The following is a 15,720-nucleotide window of genomic DNA, read 5'->3' as shown; positions in this document are numbered from 1 at the left end:
AAGGCTCGGTTTGTTGGCATGGATTACAGGAGCCTAGGAAGAAGGTGAAATACAAAAAGGCTTTTTTCTTCTTAACTGTTTACAGTCCTAATCTCTCTTGCACACACTGAAAGAATTTCATTTTGCCCCACTTAGTATACTGTTAGCTTTATTTTGATTATTTGCCTCTTTTTAACTTAGCAGTTTTGTGGTCGGGTACAACTCTCACAAGTTTATAAGTCTCCCACTAGGCCTGGTCCAATGAAGGCTTTTTAACTGCGGCTCTAGGCTGCATTTTTCCACAGACTATTTTGGAGGAAATTGCAAGAAAATAACTTGTAAAATCTTAGAGCTTTTCCAAAAAGGAGAAACCAAAGCATGCACAATAAGCTTTCTCTGAACAAGCTACTGTTGCTTTCATTCCTGTTTGCACCGCTTAAGAGAAGATGCACATCAGGAATTTTATGAATATACAAATATACACACCAGAAGGGACAACAATTGTAGTGAATACCGTTCCTACACTCAACAGTTGGGAAGAAATAAAAATTGATGTAATGCTAACCATACTGTGGTAGGTTAGCAGAAATTCTAGCTGATTATATGTATTCTTTGTTCTTTTAAGATGACCCTCTGTTAGCAAGCAAGAGCATGGATCCTGGCAGCTGAATAAGCTAATTAAGCACCTTTAAGAGTTTGCTACAAAACAGAATTCTCTGGCCTGAATTGCCTGGTCTTTTTTGCTTGTGGAAAGGAAGAATATTTATATGTGTTGTTCCCAGCAGAGTTCTAGGTCAGGAGATGAAACCCACAGCAATGCCTCATTTATTAGAGTTCCTTTGGAGATTTTACCAGCCTGAATATTTCATGAACAGCTTGGTCCAGTTTCTGATAGCCTTAATCACAATGACTTTCACTCTAGTGAGATTATTTGTAGAGTAAGATATTAGTCATTATAAATATAAATATCAAAACTTTCCTGTGTTCTAACAGAAGAAGGAAAACCATCTTTCTCTCTGTTTAAAGAGGGAGTAATTCTGTGTCTTTTGCTCTTCACAGAACAAAAGCAACACAAAGAAACAACAGAGATTCAATTGGGAATCTCAACTGACTTTTCCAAAAATACACACAACATGCCAGGTCTAGTTACATAGATACTGAGTAATTTTAGGCAGCTTCTACAACACAAGCCTTAGTGGACATCACTATACAGTTCACCAACAATTTGAGGTAGTGTATACACCAAGGTGTTTTTTGCTAAATTATAATGTTTTACCTATATTGTCCTAAAGTATTCATGATCATGTGCAGGCACAGTGGAGACTCTCAAGCCCTACCAGTCCCCCACTTCCTAACTATTTACCGTCAGTGAGTTGGAGAGGAGAAGAGAGAAGTTCCGTATGGTTATTTGTACTGAATCTGCCTGGACAAGAATAGAGTTGGCACTGTGGAAGTTGTGCGTGGAAGTTGTTCGTGGAAGTATGAGCAAGGTGGCAGAATGGTACGCTTACATAAGAATAGTATAAGCAGCTATGCTACAGTAGTTCCTTAGAAATCCCCTACAGACAGGCTCATTCATAGCAAAAAAAAATGCAGTATTCAGTAAGTATAATCAAATAAAAATTTTGCAGGTTGTTCTCTGTTTTTTCAGGAACATTATTTACCTCATTTAAACACAGGTAAGAGATACCAGAAGTTGTATAAAAACTTTACTTCCTTCTATTTTACTTTCTCTTACTAAAGTTTTTTGTTCCTGTTTTGTTTCTTGTAATAAAAGGCAATGCTTATGATAAAGAGATCTGGCTGACATAACAGAATAGTTATACAAAATTCTTACTGAGTACTTTTTTATTTTAAGAACTAGGAGCAGGTTTTCAAAACTGTTTAAGTTTCTGAAGTTAAAAGGGGTTTTCATAGACAGGTTCATTTGACACCAATAGAAAGTTGTCTAAATGTTCATTTGGAGCAGTTTCTCTCATTTATCTATAACAGTCATTCACCATTGGTTTTGAGTTGGTTGGCAAAGACCATTACAAATATATCCCTTCCAAAAGAACTTCTGACAGTCTAAAACTAAGGATAGAAACTAAAGAATTTATCATATGCAATGATAGACACGTTGTATACTGACATTGCTTATTTTTAAGCTAGGCACAAAATTCTCGTTTTGTGAAATGTTATGAAGGTTTTTTTCCTATGATCATGAATGCTTAGGACTTCTCTTTTTCACCTCGTGTTGAAAGCAGCACATGTTCAGTAATATAAGGCCCATGTCAACAAGGAGGGCTATTGATTCAGTAGTTACTAGCTGAGCGGGGTTCCCATTACAAGTGTTTAATGGAGTTTATTCAGCAACTGCAGTGTTTTCTGCCATGTCCTTTGAGATCGGCTCTCCCTACCTAAGACATTATAGACTGAGCTTTTAAAGTTGCATGTTTATGTCTTTTTAATGGAAAGTTAGAATGAAATAATTTTTGTCAAGTGCAAGATGTTCAACTGGTAGGTAGAATGATGTGAATTCTGATTGCATACGTTGTTGTTAATAGGAGTCGTCTAAGGTAGGAATGTCTGGCTTCCTTCCAGTTCACAAGTGACTACACAATGTTTCAGGGTTTGGGAACTGACATATTTTCCTTCATCTCATCATCTCCTATTTGTGCTCGATGTTGTCTATATTTATTGAAGGTTTAATAATTTGGTTTTGTTGTACTGGTCCAGCAGTCACTAAAAAAACATAAAGTTCATAGTAGTCTTTGATAATTTTGATGAATTCATGTTTGATGCTTAGAATGCATGAAAAACTTCTAGTATACAGATTGTAATTGTGAGACTGGTATTTTGTTTTGATAGCAATGTTTTGGAGTGAGGGGACTTGATTTTCCAGTACCTTGTATGCTGTATGGTGATTTACAGTTGTGCAACATGAGGGATATGCTGCCAAGGTCACATACCTACTAATGTCTAGATAGTATCACTAACTTTGCTAGTCTATCTATCTATTCTAACACAAGTGCACCTTAGACTGAGAAAAAAAATTCCCTATGCAGCTTTTTCCATAGTAGCAACTCCTTTCTGTACAGCTCTGCTCTCACATACTCTGTCTGAGCAGGTTAGGATAAATTGTCAAAAACATAATTGTGTCCAAGCTAAAGGCTTTAGCTAGCACCATGATGTCCTTCAGAAACTGCAGCTTTTCACATTCCTGCGCAGCATACCTATCCCAGCACAAGTCTGTAATGTAGCTAAATGCTAAAGCAGAGTTTTCCACTTACTGTAGTTAGCTGTACCACAGTGTTTTGCATCCACTTTCATTAGATATAATAGAAAACATTGTAGAGAATGTTGGATAAATGGGCCCTTTTGTAGTTTTAAGGGACATATCAACATCAACTGTTTGAGTAATATTATTTGCTGTGCTCGGTTGTGGTTTATAGACACAGCTGGAATGTGTAAAGTGATTGCATTGCACTGAGACAGCCAGGAAGAATTCAGAAATCTCAGTGCGTCGGCAGCCCTGAAAATTCATAATTAAGACTCTTAAAGGAATTGGCTCACTGATATTTAATTCTTAATAAAAATTGGAATTTTAGAGAAATTACAGAAAACTGGAAACGAGCTGATACTCCTACTTAGAAAGGACCATTATGAAGACCTGCATAATTGTAGGCTGCTCAAAATACCATTCTTGGGCAGAATGGTGGAAAAGAAAAAAAAAGTATGACAGAAAAATAGATCTTGTCCGACATGTCTAATTTCATTTTTTGATGCAGTTTTACTTTAGTGACTCTAGAAGATAAAGACCTAATGGGAGGATAGGTGATAATGCTAACAAAAATCAAGTTTAAATGAAAAATCAGACTTGTGTTTTTAATAACGAGCCTGATCAGCATAAGACCCACTTAGGTGGGAAAGTGATGGCTTTAGCATGCACTTGAGAGAAGACACCTGGACTATTCCCACTGGCCATTGTAATTAATGGATATCACTTGCCCTGCTCTTAATTCGTTAAAATTCCCCATGTTGCACAGTAATTTTGATTTATGTTATCCAGAATTTACCTCTGGAATCAGTGGAGTTCACCCATGAAATTAAAGACCTATCAGACCAAAACTGTAAATTTGAGCCCCACTTCAACCAGATTATTGTATTCTAACAGACTGCATTTAATTTCATCTCTGCTTTCCTCTGAATGTCTTTATTACTCATCCGCTGTCGTCTTGGCAGTGGTAATACCACATGGCACTGTAACACAGCTCCTGGAAACTACGTAGGCTTCATCTGAAACATACTTAAAGAAGATGGTGCCTGATCTTGGAGGAACAACCCTTGCTGTCTGGCTGACCTGGCTGCAGTATTTTCAATATAAATGTATATATTTTTTAATTATAGCTGACCTGTTCTGATCTTCTCTGGATCTGGAAAAGCAAACATATTCTGACTACTTTGTCATCATATATGTCATTCCAAAAAGAGATCAGTGAAGGAATATTGGCTCATTACCGTCTCTGTCTCATTTTGCCTGTTCCCCATCTTCCTCTGCCTTTAGACCACTCTGTATCCCTGTATTGCCCCACAGATGTGAGCGTCAGAGCTCAATCTGAGTTGTGGATAGAAATGCCTATCATTGCTTTTTTCCTTGCATTAACACCTTCTGATATCAGGTTTAGTAACAACATCCCTAAATACATTCTCTGACATCCTTCATGTAATTAGCCATATTGGTAATATACATTGAACTACGTGAGATTCTCTGTGATAGCAGAACTGAACAAAGCAGGAACCACTGCAGGAGTGGGGTAGTGTTTACAATGTCTTTGTTTAGTGTACATAAAAAAACTACTAATGGCACCCAAAACACTTGACTTCTGAAAGGGTCTCCTCTATAAATTACTCCAAAAAAGCAGAGTTTTAGGAGGGCTTTTGGTTCATTGGTCACTTCATTTGATTCATGATTCAGATGAGTATCTGGCTTTGTTCTTTGGCCTAGATATTTTAAATCAAAAATCTAGTTCCATCTACAGTATCTAAATATTTTAAATTAAATATAGGTGATTATTACAAAAGTCACAGAACTGAAAAACAAAGTAAACGTATGGCTGTGCTGTGGCATCTACTTAAGTAGATGTTATTTTGAGGATTTTGAATAATCTGTTGATAATTATTATCAAACTTCCTTATCCTATGACCTGGCAATATACTATTGTTTTATGGTGCACCTTTGATCAAGGAGCTTCAGCCATCTTGCAAGGATGTGGAAACATCCGGACAACATCAGTAGTATAAATGAACAATGACTTTTTGGTTCAAAGCTCCTTTACAGAAGCTGTAATCTAATCTTATGTAAAAATCATATGCCGTTTAGTGTTATCTAATTAACTGTCTGTGTAATGTAAAATCATTTCTGGTCTGTTTAGCTTATTTTCAAGTCATATGCATACACAAAAAGGCCTGAATTGATCTGAAAGCTAACTAATGGCAAACTAAACAAGTTCTAAGTCTTATGACTTCTTGAAGAGCAAAGGTTCTTTTTCTTCAAATAGTTTAATAACATTGATTAGTTATATAGCATCATAAATTTCTATATATTCATGCATTTAACTTCACATTAGATAATCTGTGATTATAAAAGAACAAGTTTCTTAGGGATCTGTACATAGATTATACCTAAATATACGTATTATGACTGAAATACCTCAGAGTCATTTCTCTTGGTGATTTCCTCTGTGTGCTGAAAATTATGCTTTGCATGCAAATAGTGTAAAGAATCTGCTTCTGACTTCACTTTCAGGGGAAAAGTAAGTTGCAACTCCATGAAGGTCTATAGAATTACAATGGTAAATAACCAGTATTAGCAAGATTGGAAGCCAGCTGTGGGTTTGTCAGGAAAGCTCTCAAATGTCAGCCAGAATCTGCTCTCAGAATTACACTGAATAAATCCAGAGAATTTGGAATACGCTAAGGGTTTTTTCCTCTGTAAACAGCATCTTGCCTGGACTCAGTCATGTGTGTGGTGCCCATTTCCTCTAGAAGGGGGCCTGATAAGAATTTGTAATTTTCATTTTTACTTACCTTCAATGAACTTTGTCAGTCTCATCTACAATCAGCAGATATATATCTGAATAAAACCTTTTCTTCCAGTCATACCAGTGTGACTTGATAAACAAAAATAATGCTGGTTTGAGGGAGTAATCAGCTATATTCTGCTTGACAGACCTGGATTACTTCTAAAATGCTACCATTTGCTTAGGTTAAACTGAGGTTGCCGTCTGTTAAATACACCACTAAGTAGGTTTTGCAAAAAAGTACAACTTTCATGCTCCGGAAGGGAAATAGTCTGTATAAAAAATATCTGATAGACAGCAGTTGCACAATAAAGTGTAGGAGACTGCTTGTATTGGTAAGTATTACCACTTACTACTATCACGTACTGCTGCAGCTACTTTTCTATAGATATTTTGGTTTACTCCGTGCATGGACTTCTTGCCTAGTGATTAGTAATAGGTCTCAATCTCTCACTAACGCAAATATAATCTAAGAGTAACTGCTCTGATCTAAAGGGACTTACAGTAGTACAAGTTTGAGAACTGTGCAGAGAGAATTGCGATAGGTGTGAGTCGTGCTCTCCGTGATCGTAAAGGCAGTCGTTTGCCCAAAGGAGCAGAAGTTCTGTCTGTGATTGTGGTCACCTTTGCAGACCTGCCCAGTTGAGCTATAGGGTTAGGTTACCCAGTGTCAAACAAATAGGCATCACAGAGAAGAAATCAGGGTAGTGCTTGCTGTTAGTTCTCAGCTACTGTTTATTCTTGTAAGTGTCTCTGCTGATTTAGTTATGTTGATAAGAATAATAGTGAAGGTAGCGTAGTCACATGGCTTCTGTTTTACGTGTCAACTTAGTTTTCCAAATTTCTGATGCAGTGCCACTTTACTTAAATTCTAGCTGTCAGAGCAGGGGGAAGAAAGAAGCTTCTTTAAATATGCCAAGAAATGAAGTATTTAATGTTTGTAACTCTTTAAGTCTAGCTAAAAACATCAAACAATCACTTATTAATCTGTCTATAGGAACCCATACAAACATAATAAATTCTTGGACGATTTGCTTTTCATGGCCAGCTGATTCCACCTTGTTTCATTTTGTAAATGAATATTTAAATAGCTGTTCTCTTGCTGAATACCCCATGCATGGATTCATCTCACCTAACTTCAGCCACCTAAAAGAGCACCAGCTACTGTCAGTGGTTGCCTAGTCAAAAGAGAACAGCAGGTACCTGCAACATCTTCCCTCCTTTCTGAAAGAGGGACCTAAAAGGGATGGGAGGAATTGTTCCCAGCTAGATGTTGAGTTTCCTTCCACAGTCAGTGGAAAGAGGCAGACAAGATCAGCTGTACAGGAGATGAAGGCAGTTTCCTCAGACCGGACACCTCATTTCTGAGTGACGAAGATAGATGAAATTCATTCTAGCTTGTGGGAAGAAAAGCACTCTCTGAAAGATGTTTTCTAGTTTTGTAAAATGTTTTACCTGAACGTATTGCTATAGGAAGGTTCAAATGTAGTGACAAGGACATTATCCTTTTAAAATGTCATGGAGAACACTTTTTCCTCTCTCATTTTGTCTTCTGTTCTTTGAGAACGCCACTGGAAAAGTTATAAATTTGGAACAGTGCTGCTGTTGTATTATGACCAGCTGTAGGGGTTAATTAATTCTATCTTCAAGATCTAAATAGATATTTCGTATCATACCATCTTAAAGGCTGTAATCTTGTAAGCAAAAAAACAGTTCTTCTTTCTTATCTGAGTTTTATGCAACTCAGAAAAAAATCTTTATAACCAATGTATGATATTTGGCCCCTTACTGAATGGAGCTGTACCACAGTATAAGTCGTAGTGATAGACATATAGGTACTAAAATGAGGGGATGAACTGAAAAATAACCTTTTCTCTAGAGTGCTACAATTGAAGAAATCGTTCAGCAAAAGCTTCAAAAATGAAAGTTTAAGTATACAAAGAAGGACAATAAATGCAGTTTATTCCACATTTGTGTGAAATACACAACTGTGATAATCTTAATGATATTTTACTATATATAATATTTATGTTAATAAAGGATTATTATTTTTCTCCTCCACTCCAGTGACATGGGACATGTCTGCATGAGTGTGGAAATACCCTTTGCAGAGTTATCCTAGCGGGACTGGGCTAGAGCACGTGATAGCTGTGGCAGGGAGAGGGCATAGAGGGGTTAAATATTCTCATGTTCACCCAGGGTCTCGTATGTGTTTTGCAGCGCTGCTGAGTTCCACACTACTTAAACTTCCTAGTCCAGGTGCTAGCTAATTTAGAGTCATGCTGTCTATCCATTTACATGCTGAACTTCCTTGGTTTTTTTTTTTCCACTTAACTTCAGTGTGAACAATAAAAATTGTATCTTTTTATACTTAATTATTGAATTTTCCCAAATTCTTGTTGCTCACAAATAGGTGTGCCATGTTTTGGCAAATGAGGTCACAGAGCCAAACAGAGGTTGGGATGCTGCACAGATGCTGCCCTCCAAGAAGGGCTTTGAACTCCAGACATCTTAATAAAACCTCTGAGATCTAATTTGTTCTTTACCAAAGAACACAATAAAAAGAATAATTTTCTTATAAATTTTCTATCTTTTTCTTTTTCAGAACTGTGTATGCAAAGGTAAAAGTCCCTGCTTTTGTGATAGCATGAAAGGTAATAAGGTAAGAGGAAATACATTTTTCTCTTCTTAAGATTAGTTTATACCGGCAAATTATTACTATATTAGTTGAACTTACACAGTGAGTGGATTTATTTTGTGATGGTATTCTGTCAACACAGTCTCTGGAGAATTGTAAGAGGAATAGATTACCTTCCAAAATATCTGTTAAAATAACTCTAGATACACTATTTAACTAAGAAAACCTTTACATACTTTTTTCAATTAAAAAATGCATTAGTTCATGTTTAAGGTGTTGCGTGATGTTCAGATATCCACAGAACAACTGCCTGAAGCACTGGATCCATTTTGCAAACTCTTAACAAAAGCCCACAGGCAGCATTACCCTGGCAGCAGCTTTCCTATTACAAATTTCATATTGTCATCAACAGAGTCATGTTCAGAGACTCCCTGTCTCCATCTTCGGATCTTGCACAGCTCCCAGCCTTTTCTGGATCCTGAAGGGAAGCTACGTGCACTGGTATTAAACAGATAAGTCTCCTGCAAACAGAGACAAGAGATGAGTTTCTGGGCCCTTTTCAGAAACACCTTGCCAGCAGTTAGGGAACGGTATCAAGTCAAAAGTAGCAGAGCTGTAGCTCTGCCTGCTGCCAATAGTAGCTTGGCAGAACTTCTGTGTGGCTTTTAAACAAATGTGAATTACACAAATGCCAAAAATTCTTTCAGACTCTTGCTTGTAGTTGGAAAACAACTGATGCAAAAATGAAGGGGACATTATTAAAGAAATCATGGCTGTAATTCAGGCTAATTCTGGACACAGCGATTGGCATAATAAACCTTAAAATAGGTTCCAGCCATGCAATACTAGGATGTCTGTGTAAGCTTAGAGTTGCAATTAGTCTTACTGATCCATACATCTGGCTGGTAGAGAATTACTTACATCTTCCTCCTGTACTTTTACTGCCAAGAAAGTACATCATATTGCACTATCAGTCTTGCCTTTAGAAGCTCAATTTCAGTGGTTGAGAAAAGTTATCTGAAAGTAAATTACATGTTCATTATTAAAACATATTTTCATAAGTGGGAAAGGAGAATACTCATGTCATTAATAAAATCTTTGTGTATTTTTCATGTTCTTAGTTTGTCTAACCTGACTTTGATGTAACCAGTATAAATTGGGACCAATTGAAAAATTAGAAAGAGTAACTTAAGCTGTCCACTAAAAGAGAAATATTAATAAAAATGAACACCAGCAACTTATCTTCATCGGTTGCATGTTAAATCAGCTGAGCACTTAGTAGGTAGTAGTTAGTCATTGTTTACCCTGATGAAGGTTTTCAGGTAGCTTTGGCAAATCAGGGCACTTAAATTAATCAGTGTATTTTAATAACTGTAGAATCGTAAGAAATTGTCCCAGACCATAGCTGATTTGTCAGCGTGAAAGCGAGGATAAAATTGTCTGTGCTATATAGAGATGTGAGAATGTGTTGGGAAGAGCAGACTGCTGCTCTGTAGATGCGAGACACTGTCCCTGTTGCTGTGAGGGGGCAGGGGGCTCAGTAGAGGAAGATCAAGGAAGGGCTTGATTCATTTTTCTGTGCGTTAGTTCCTCACCCCCTCCAGTGGCAGATCTTGGTATAGCATTTTGGGGTTTTTTTTGCCTTTCTTGGGCTTGCTAGATGAAATAACTAAACTATTTGTTGTAAAAAGCTCTACCATTTTATAATTCAGAGCTCACAGATACTTCATAATGTGCTCCTCATCTTTCAATTGTGTTCAGATACTCTGGGATTATCTTCTATGCATATATATTTTATTTTATTTTTTGAAATTGAAAAGCTATTTTAAATTTGGTCAGTTTGGGGGATTTTGAGGGGATAGAACTGGCCAACGGACAAGCCAAGGTATTTTCACTTCCCCGGTACTTCCTTTGAATCCTCTCTCTGGTGCATCCGCAAATAAGATACTGGAATTCCTACACAGCAACATTTCACATAATTTTTTGTGTAACTCTCCTCTGATAAAGCCATAGGAAAACTGGATTTGAGAGAACTGATAACCCCATCCTCTATGTCATATGTCATACTGTGGTGTAAAAGGTCTTGAACAGGCAACTCTTCACTGATGTAAAATTGAGCACACTGAATCGCTGCCATCTGTAGGGCTGAAACTTTTTTCTGTGAGTTTCTAAGCTTGAAGCACTGTATTTTCACAAGGATAAGACTTGCATCTTCATTATATTTAACTAAAAAACTAAAAATACCCCAGCAACTGTAGCTTTAATCTTCTCTGTTTCCTCTGCATGGTTTGGTTATTTGAACTTGACCTTAAAAAGACATAAAAAGGGGTTGGATGGCTTAATCTTTGAGACTCAGAATAAAAAACGTTGCCTCTTAAGGAAATGCCTTTTTATTCTGTATGAACAGTTGTGTTGGATTTGACTCCTACTGTTTCTTCAGATGGTTTGCATAAAGAGGTGCATTGATGGTTTGGAATTGACCCTTCTGTACAGCAGCAGCCATTAAATTTGCCAACTACAAATTGGAAGTGCCATGATGGATTCAGGTTTATGTTGTTTGTACAGGCTAAGCACATCGTAGAAACATGAACAAGGAATGTGTATCAGCTGCATAATAAACTTTTCATGCTGCCAGTTAACTTCTGTACTCTGCAAAACCTTGAGTACTGACATCTGCTGGTCTCTTCACCCACACTTATTAGCATGCTACTTTGGTGGTACCACATGGCCTAGACAGCATATAAACAGGACCACAAGAACAGGTCAGTATGGTCAAGGGGAATGTAATCTGGTAGTAGACAAGTATAAGTTAAGAGGTACACAAAATAATGAAAACCTTAGAAATAAGTTATTAAAAGGAGAGTTCAAGGGTGTTTTAAGGACTGCTTTCTCTTAATGTTTACAGGGTGAAAAAGGCTTCCCTGGCATTCCTGGTCCACCTGGTCTTAGAGGCTTTCCTGGCCCAGAAGGGCCTCCAGGGCCACAAGGACCTCAGGTAGGTTCCCATCTGTGTGTGTGCACGTGAGAGAGAGGGACTAGATTTGTGTTCGTCTGTGGAAGAGAGTTGTGACAGAGTTAAAAGTTCTGTGGAGAAATGAAACCTTCTTTCAGAGTCTCCCATTTGGTGAGGTGTGGTGTGTGTGGTCACCAGCTCCACGGTTCGTATTTGACTGAGTAGCTGATCTGAACATGGGTTTTTGTTGTCAGTTGTCTGGTGGCCAGTGCTGAAGCATCTGGACCAAACTGCCGGAGGGAATGCACGTGGGTCTAAGTGATTTGTAGCAGCACAACTGCAATTTTGTCTTAGCAGTGCGGTCTGGCATCAGTTGCTGGAAATAGAGGAAACAAGCTACTACTGAGACAAATAGTGAAACAAAATAGATTTAAGAAAAATTGAATGGATAGATAAATTTTAAGAGAGATCTTGCTCTGTTGAGGTAATATCAAGTGTCACAGTTGCCTACAGTATGGGGAGAGTAGCTTTGGTGACTTGGGCTTTCTTTTGCCAATCCCTAAAACAGAGGCCTGAAGAAATAGAAAAAACAAATATATTACTCATTAAAAATCATTTTATTTATATTTGTCTTGAGGAACATCACTCCTGTTGTCATTAATAAGCTGACTCTTTGATGAATAGATTATTTGTGTGCAAGTATGGCCTGAACTCAGCCACAGTATAAATCAGGAAGAAAGACCGAAGGAACTGCCACAAGCACATCATGTCTTGGCCTGCACTAATGTGGCCCCAGCCCTCCTACCCTTTATCCACACCTTTAAATAAATGTTGTTTATAACTCTCTTTTGGGTGTTGTTGCAATAGTCTATCTTTTTTTTTTTTTTTTTAATACTTTGTGGTACTGATATTTGCATTGGAACTCACATGTTTTAATGAGCCATTTATTTTAACTCATTGTGAAGCATTTAGTAGAGCATTTCCCCTTTGATAAGTGATAACAACTTCTGAAAGAATGGCCAGAAATAAGGATAATTTAAATAGCAAAAATAGCAAGAGAATCTCTGTTAGCCTGAATATTGTATATCATAGTGTATTCCAAGAATCTTTTCCTATTCCAAGGCCTGTGCATTATACTGAAATGAGTGCCTCCCAGGATTTTAGGAGCTGTGCATTTCTGTTCAGTTCCCCATTTCCTTTCTGGGTAAAATAAAAGTTGCTCCTTATTACCAGTAAAGCTCTAAGTTTCTTGAGACAGTTCTAGCTAGGTTCTGTCCGGACTGTGCTGTGGCATGCTTCACTGTCTTCCTTGCAGCTCTGCCATCCTGTTTAGCACCCTTTCAGCCTCTTGATTTCCCTTCCAAGCAAACACTGCAGGGGAGAGCAGCTGGTGTATGCATATACCTGATTACTATGTGAACATCAACCCTGCCTGGGAGCTCAAAAGCTCCCCTGAGTGCCACTGAGGCTTCTGGCTATTTCCTCCCAGAGAAGCACTTCCAGGTCTCACAGTCTGAACAGATTCAAAGCAGCTGCTTTCTCAGCATACCCTGATTGTTATTTTTTGACCTGTGATGAGATATATATGCCCTGTAAACACTAAAAAGGAAGGGCAAGAGGCCAGGATTTATGCAAGTTGTATTAAACATTTGTTTTAGTGTCTAGACAAATCATGTATTTATTTATATAGTTTTATGTGCACATGTTGGTACTAGTATTAAAAATTGGTGCATGTTATATTGGTATACATGGAATATATCAGTTATATTGAAATAAGTTGTTTTCCATTTGTGGTTTAGGGTTCTCCAGGGCTTATGGGCTTACCTGGAGCTAAAGGTATACGAGTAAGTATTTCTATTTTAAACAAACTTGTATGTATTAATGTCATGTTAAATGCTAACTTGATTCAATAGTTTGTGAAAAATAAAAACAATGAATTATATATGATTTTAATGTATTTTTAAAACTTATGACTCTCTGGTTTTTGGAACTTACGCCTTTTTTGCTACATGTTATATACAAGGTTCATGCTGTATGTATTTAGTATTGGTGTGTGCTGTAAATGAGTCAAACTAGAATTCCATAAAGGGCTGTTGGGAGGAGGTTGAGGGGGGGACTTATCAATGTTTAATAGTTCATAAGATACCATTATCCTTGGTACACATTCAGAGGAAGTCGAGTTAAGGAAGATAAGGTAATGAAACGACAATCTTTTGATAGAATCATACTCAAATTCATTCTCACAAATAGAATAAAAAAATATTGCATCATGAGCTTTTCCCTAATATTTGTAATATTCCTCCTCTGTTTTTATATCATTAGGGAGTCCCAGGAATACCTGGATTTTCAGGCCCCCCAGGTCTTCCAGTAAGTAAAAACAAATCTGATTTAACCAATTTTTCTGTTAACAGAGTCTTCAGTATGCAAATGTCCTCAACCAAACATGCTCACTCTAGTGTCAACATCAGCATTGTCTCTATCAATTAACCTAGAGATAACAATCTTAGCATCAGCAGTTCTTATTCCTTGTAATGGTTGAAGAACACATTGTAATCTGTCAAGTCTTTGTGAAACTCTGCTCCAACATAAACTGTTTCAGTGTTGCTATAGGGGAATATGGATGTACAAAAACAAAGTTTTTGTCAACTTTGCACTTGTTCGTAGGGTGAGCCGGGAACTGTTGGTCCTCCTGGGCGCCCGGGTGTTCCAGGATGCAATGGCACAAAGGTAGAAATCAAGCTGCATGTTATGAGTGTGAGGGTTGTGTTTGGCTATGCTTAGGAATAGTGAAAAAGCATTCCTAATTTTTCCCCCAGTATACAACAATTTTGATTTGTTTTGGTTTATGACTTTATTGACTAGGACAATATTCAGTCATGACAATGGCCAGAGGGAGAAAAAGTGCTGCCTTTATGTGTAAGATAGATAATTTAGTAATACACGTTAATGGCCTTTGTTAAAAAGTTAAGAATAACCTGATATTTGCTGTTTTGACAGATAAAAATTCTTTCATTAGAAGTTCAGATGATCTAATCAGTTCAGCCCAACCAGTCTTTCTATTGAAAGAAATTATAAAATAGATGATAGTTAATTAATTTTACCTCACCAATATCTAGCTTGCAGTTGATAATCATACATCCTGAAAGGAATTAATAGAAAAGGCGTAATGTAATGTTGCAGGCTGTTTACTTGTTTTGCTTTGCTCATAGCTCTCAGCATTCTGAAAGTGGAAGTCAAAAGAATGCCCATTACAGAGAATCATGCTTTTCTGGTGAAACAGTGGTTTGACATAGCCAATAAAGCCTGTCACTGGGCAAGAGATCGAGACACCCGTAGTCAGGCTGTGACCCACTGAGCAAATCTAGTGATAATGCAACTTATAATTTTAGCATGATAATGTAAAAACATCTTTTATAATCACATCTACTAAAATTAGTATCCAAATAATAATATGCATTAACAGTCACCCTTACTACTTCCAGGGCGATCGAGGTTTTCCAGGTCCTCCGGGTAGAAGAGGTGCTCCAGGTGTTGCAGTAGGTGTCTGTGAAGTTCATAATTGCATGCATTCCTACCAGATACAGCCATTCACTGAAAGAATATAAAGCCTCAAATTAACTGTGCTTAACAGCACTTACTTATGGGTTGAAAAATATAGTTATCCTATTTTATTAACATAAAAACCGTAGGGAAAAGAAACAAAGGTTAAAAGAGATGTCTAATCTGTTGCATGTTGGGCCTTGACTTAGGCAATGAATTCATGCAGATTCATCAACTGCTGTTAGCACTTTAGTGTCTCAAGCTGGCTATTTGAAACTGCAGTCTCAAGAGATATTCATGAAGATTTACCACTCAAATTTCAAAAGGTGTCCAATATGTATTTGATAGATTCCAGTTTCAGTTAATGCCTAAATATCTTTGAGGATGTGGCCTAATTAAGTCAATAACAGAACCAGGAATCAAAGCCAGGTCTTCTGATTATGGCTCCATTGCTTTAACCCTAGGATTTGGTTTTTCTCTGTAGAAATATATATTAAAAAAGTTCTAAATAGCAAATGGAAAAAGGAATGCTGCCTGTCAAGTTCCAT

At 37.3% G+C, this 15,720-nt stretch overlaps 1 protein-coding gene across 1 annotated transcript in view; it reads left to right on the top strand.

The window, feature by feature from the left end:
* COL4A3 (collagen type IV alpha 3 chain) overlaps positions 1-15,720 on the top strand; it is a 68,283-nt gene that overhangs the window by 4,695 nt on the left and 47,868 nt on the right. Inside the window, exons 2-7 of the mRNA XM_064516895.1 lie at positions 8,647-8,703; positions 11,585-11,674; positions 13,432-13,476; positions 13,955-13,999; positions 14,297-14,359; positions 15,115-15,168. Of these exons, the coding sequence (XP_064372965.1) occupies positions 8,647-8,703; positions 11,585-11,674; positions 13,432-13,476; positions 13,955-13,999; positions 14,297-14,359; positions 15,115-15,168 (354 nt within the window). The remainder of the gene's footprint in view (positions 1-8,646; positions 8,704-11,584; positions 11,675-13,431; positions 13,477-13,954; positions 14,000-14,296; positions 14,360-15,114; positions 15,169-15,720) is intronic.

The sequence above is a fragment of the Dromaius novaehollandiae genome, chromosome 9, assembly GCF_036370855.1.
Source record: "Dromaius novaehollandiae isolate bDroNov1 chromosome 9, bDroNov1.hap1, whole genome shotgun sequence".
Classification (NCBI taxonomy): Eukaryota; Metazoa; Chordata; class Aves; order Casuariiformes; family Dromaiidae; genus Dromaius; species Dromaius novaehollandiae.
Note: the sequence above shows the minus strand (reverse complement) of the source record. Positions and strands in the feature narration are given on the sequence as shown.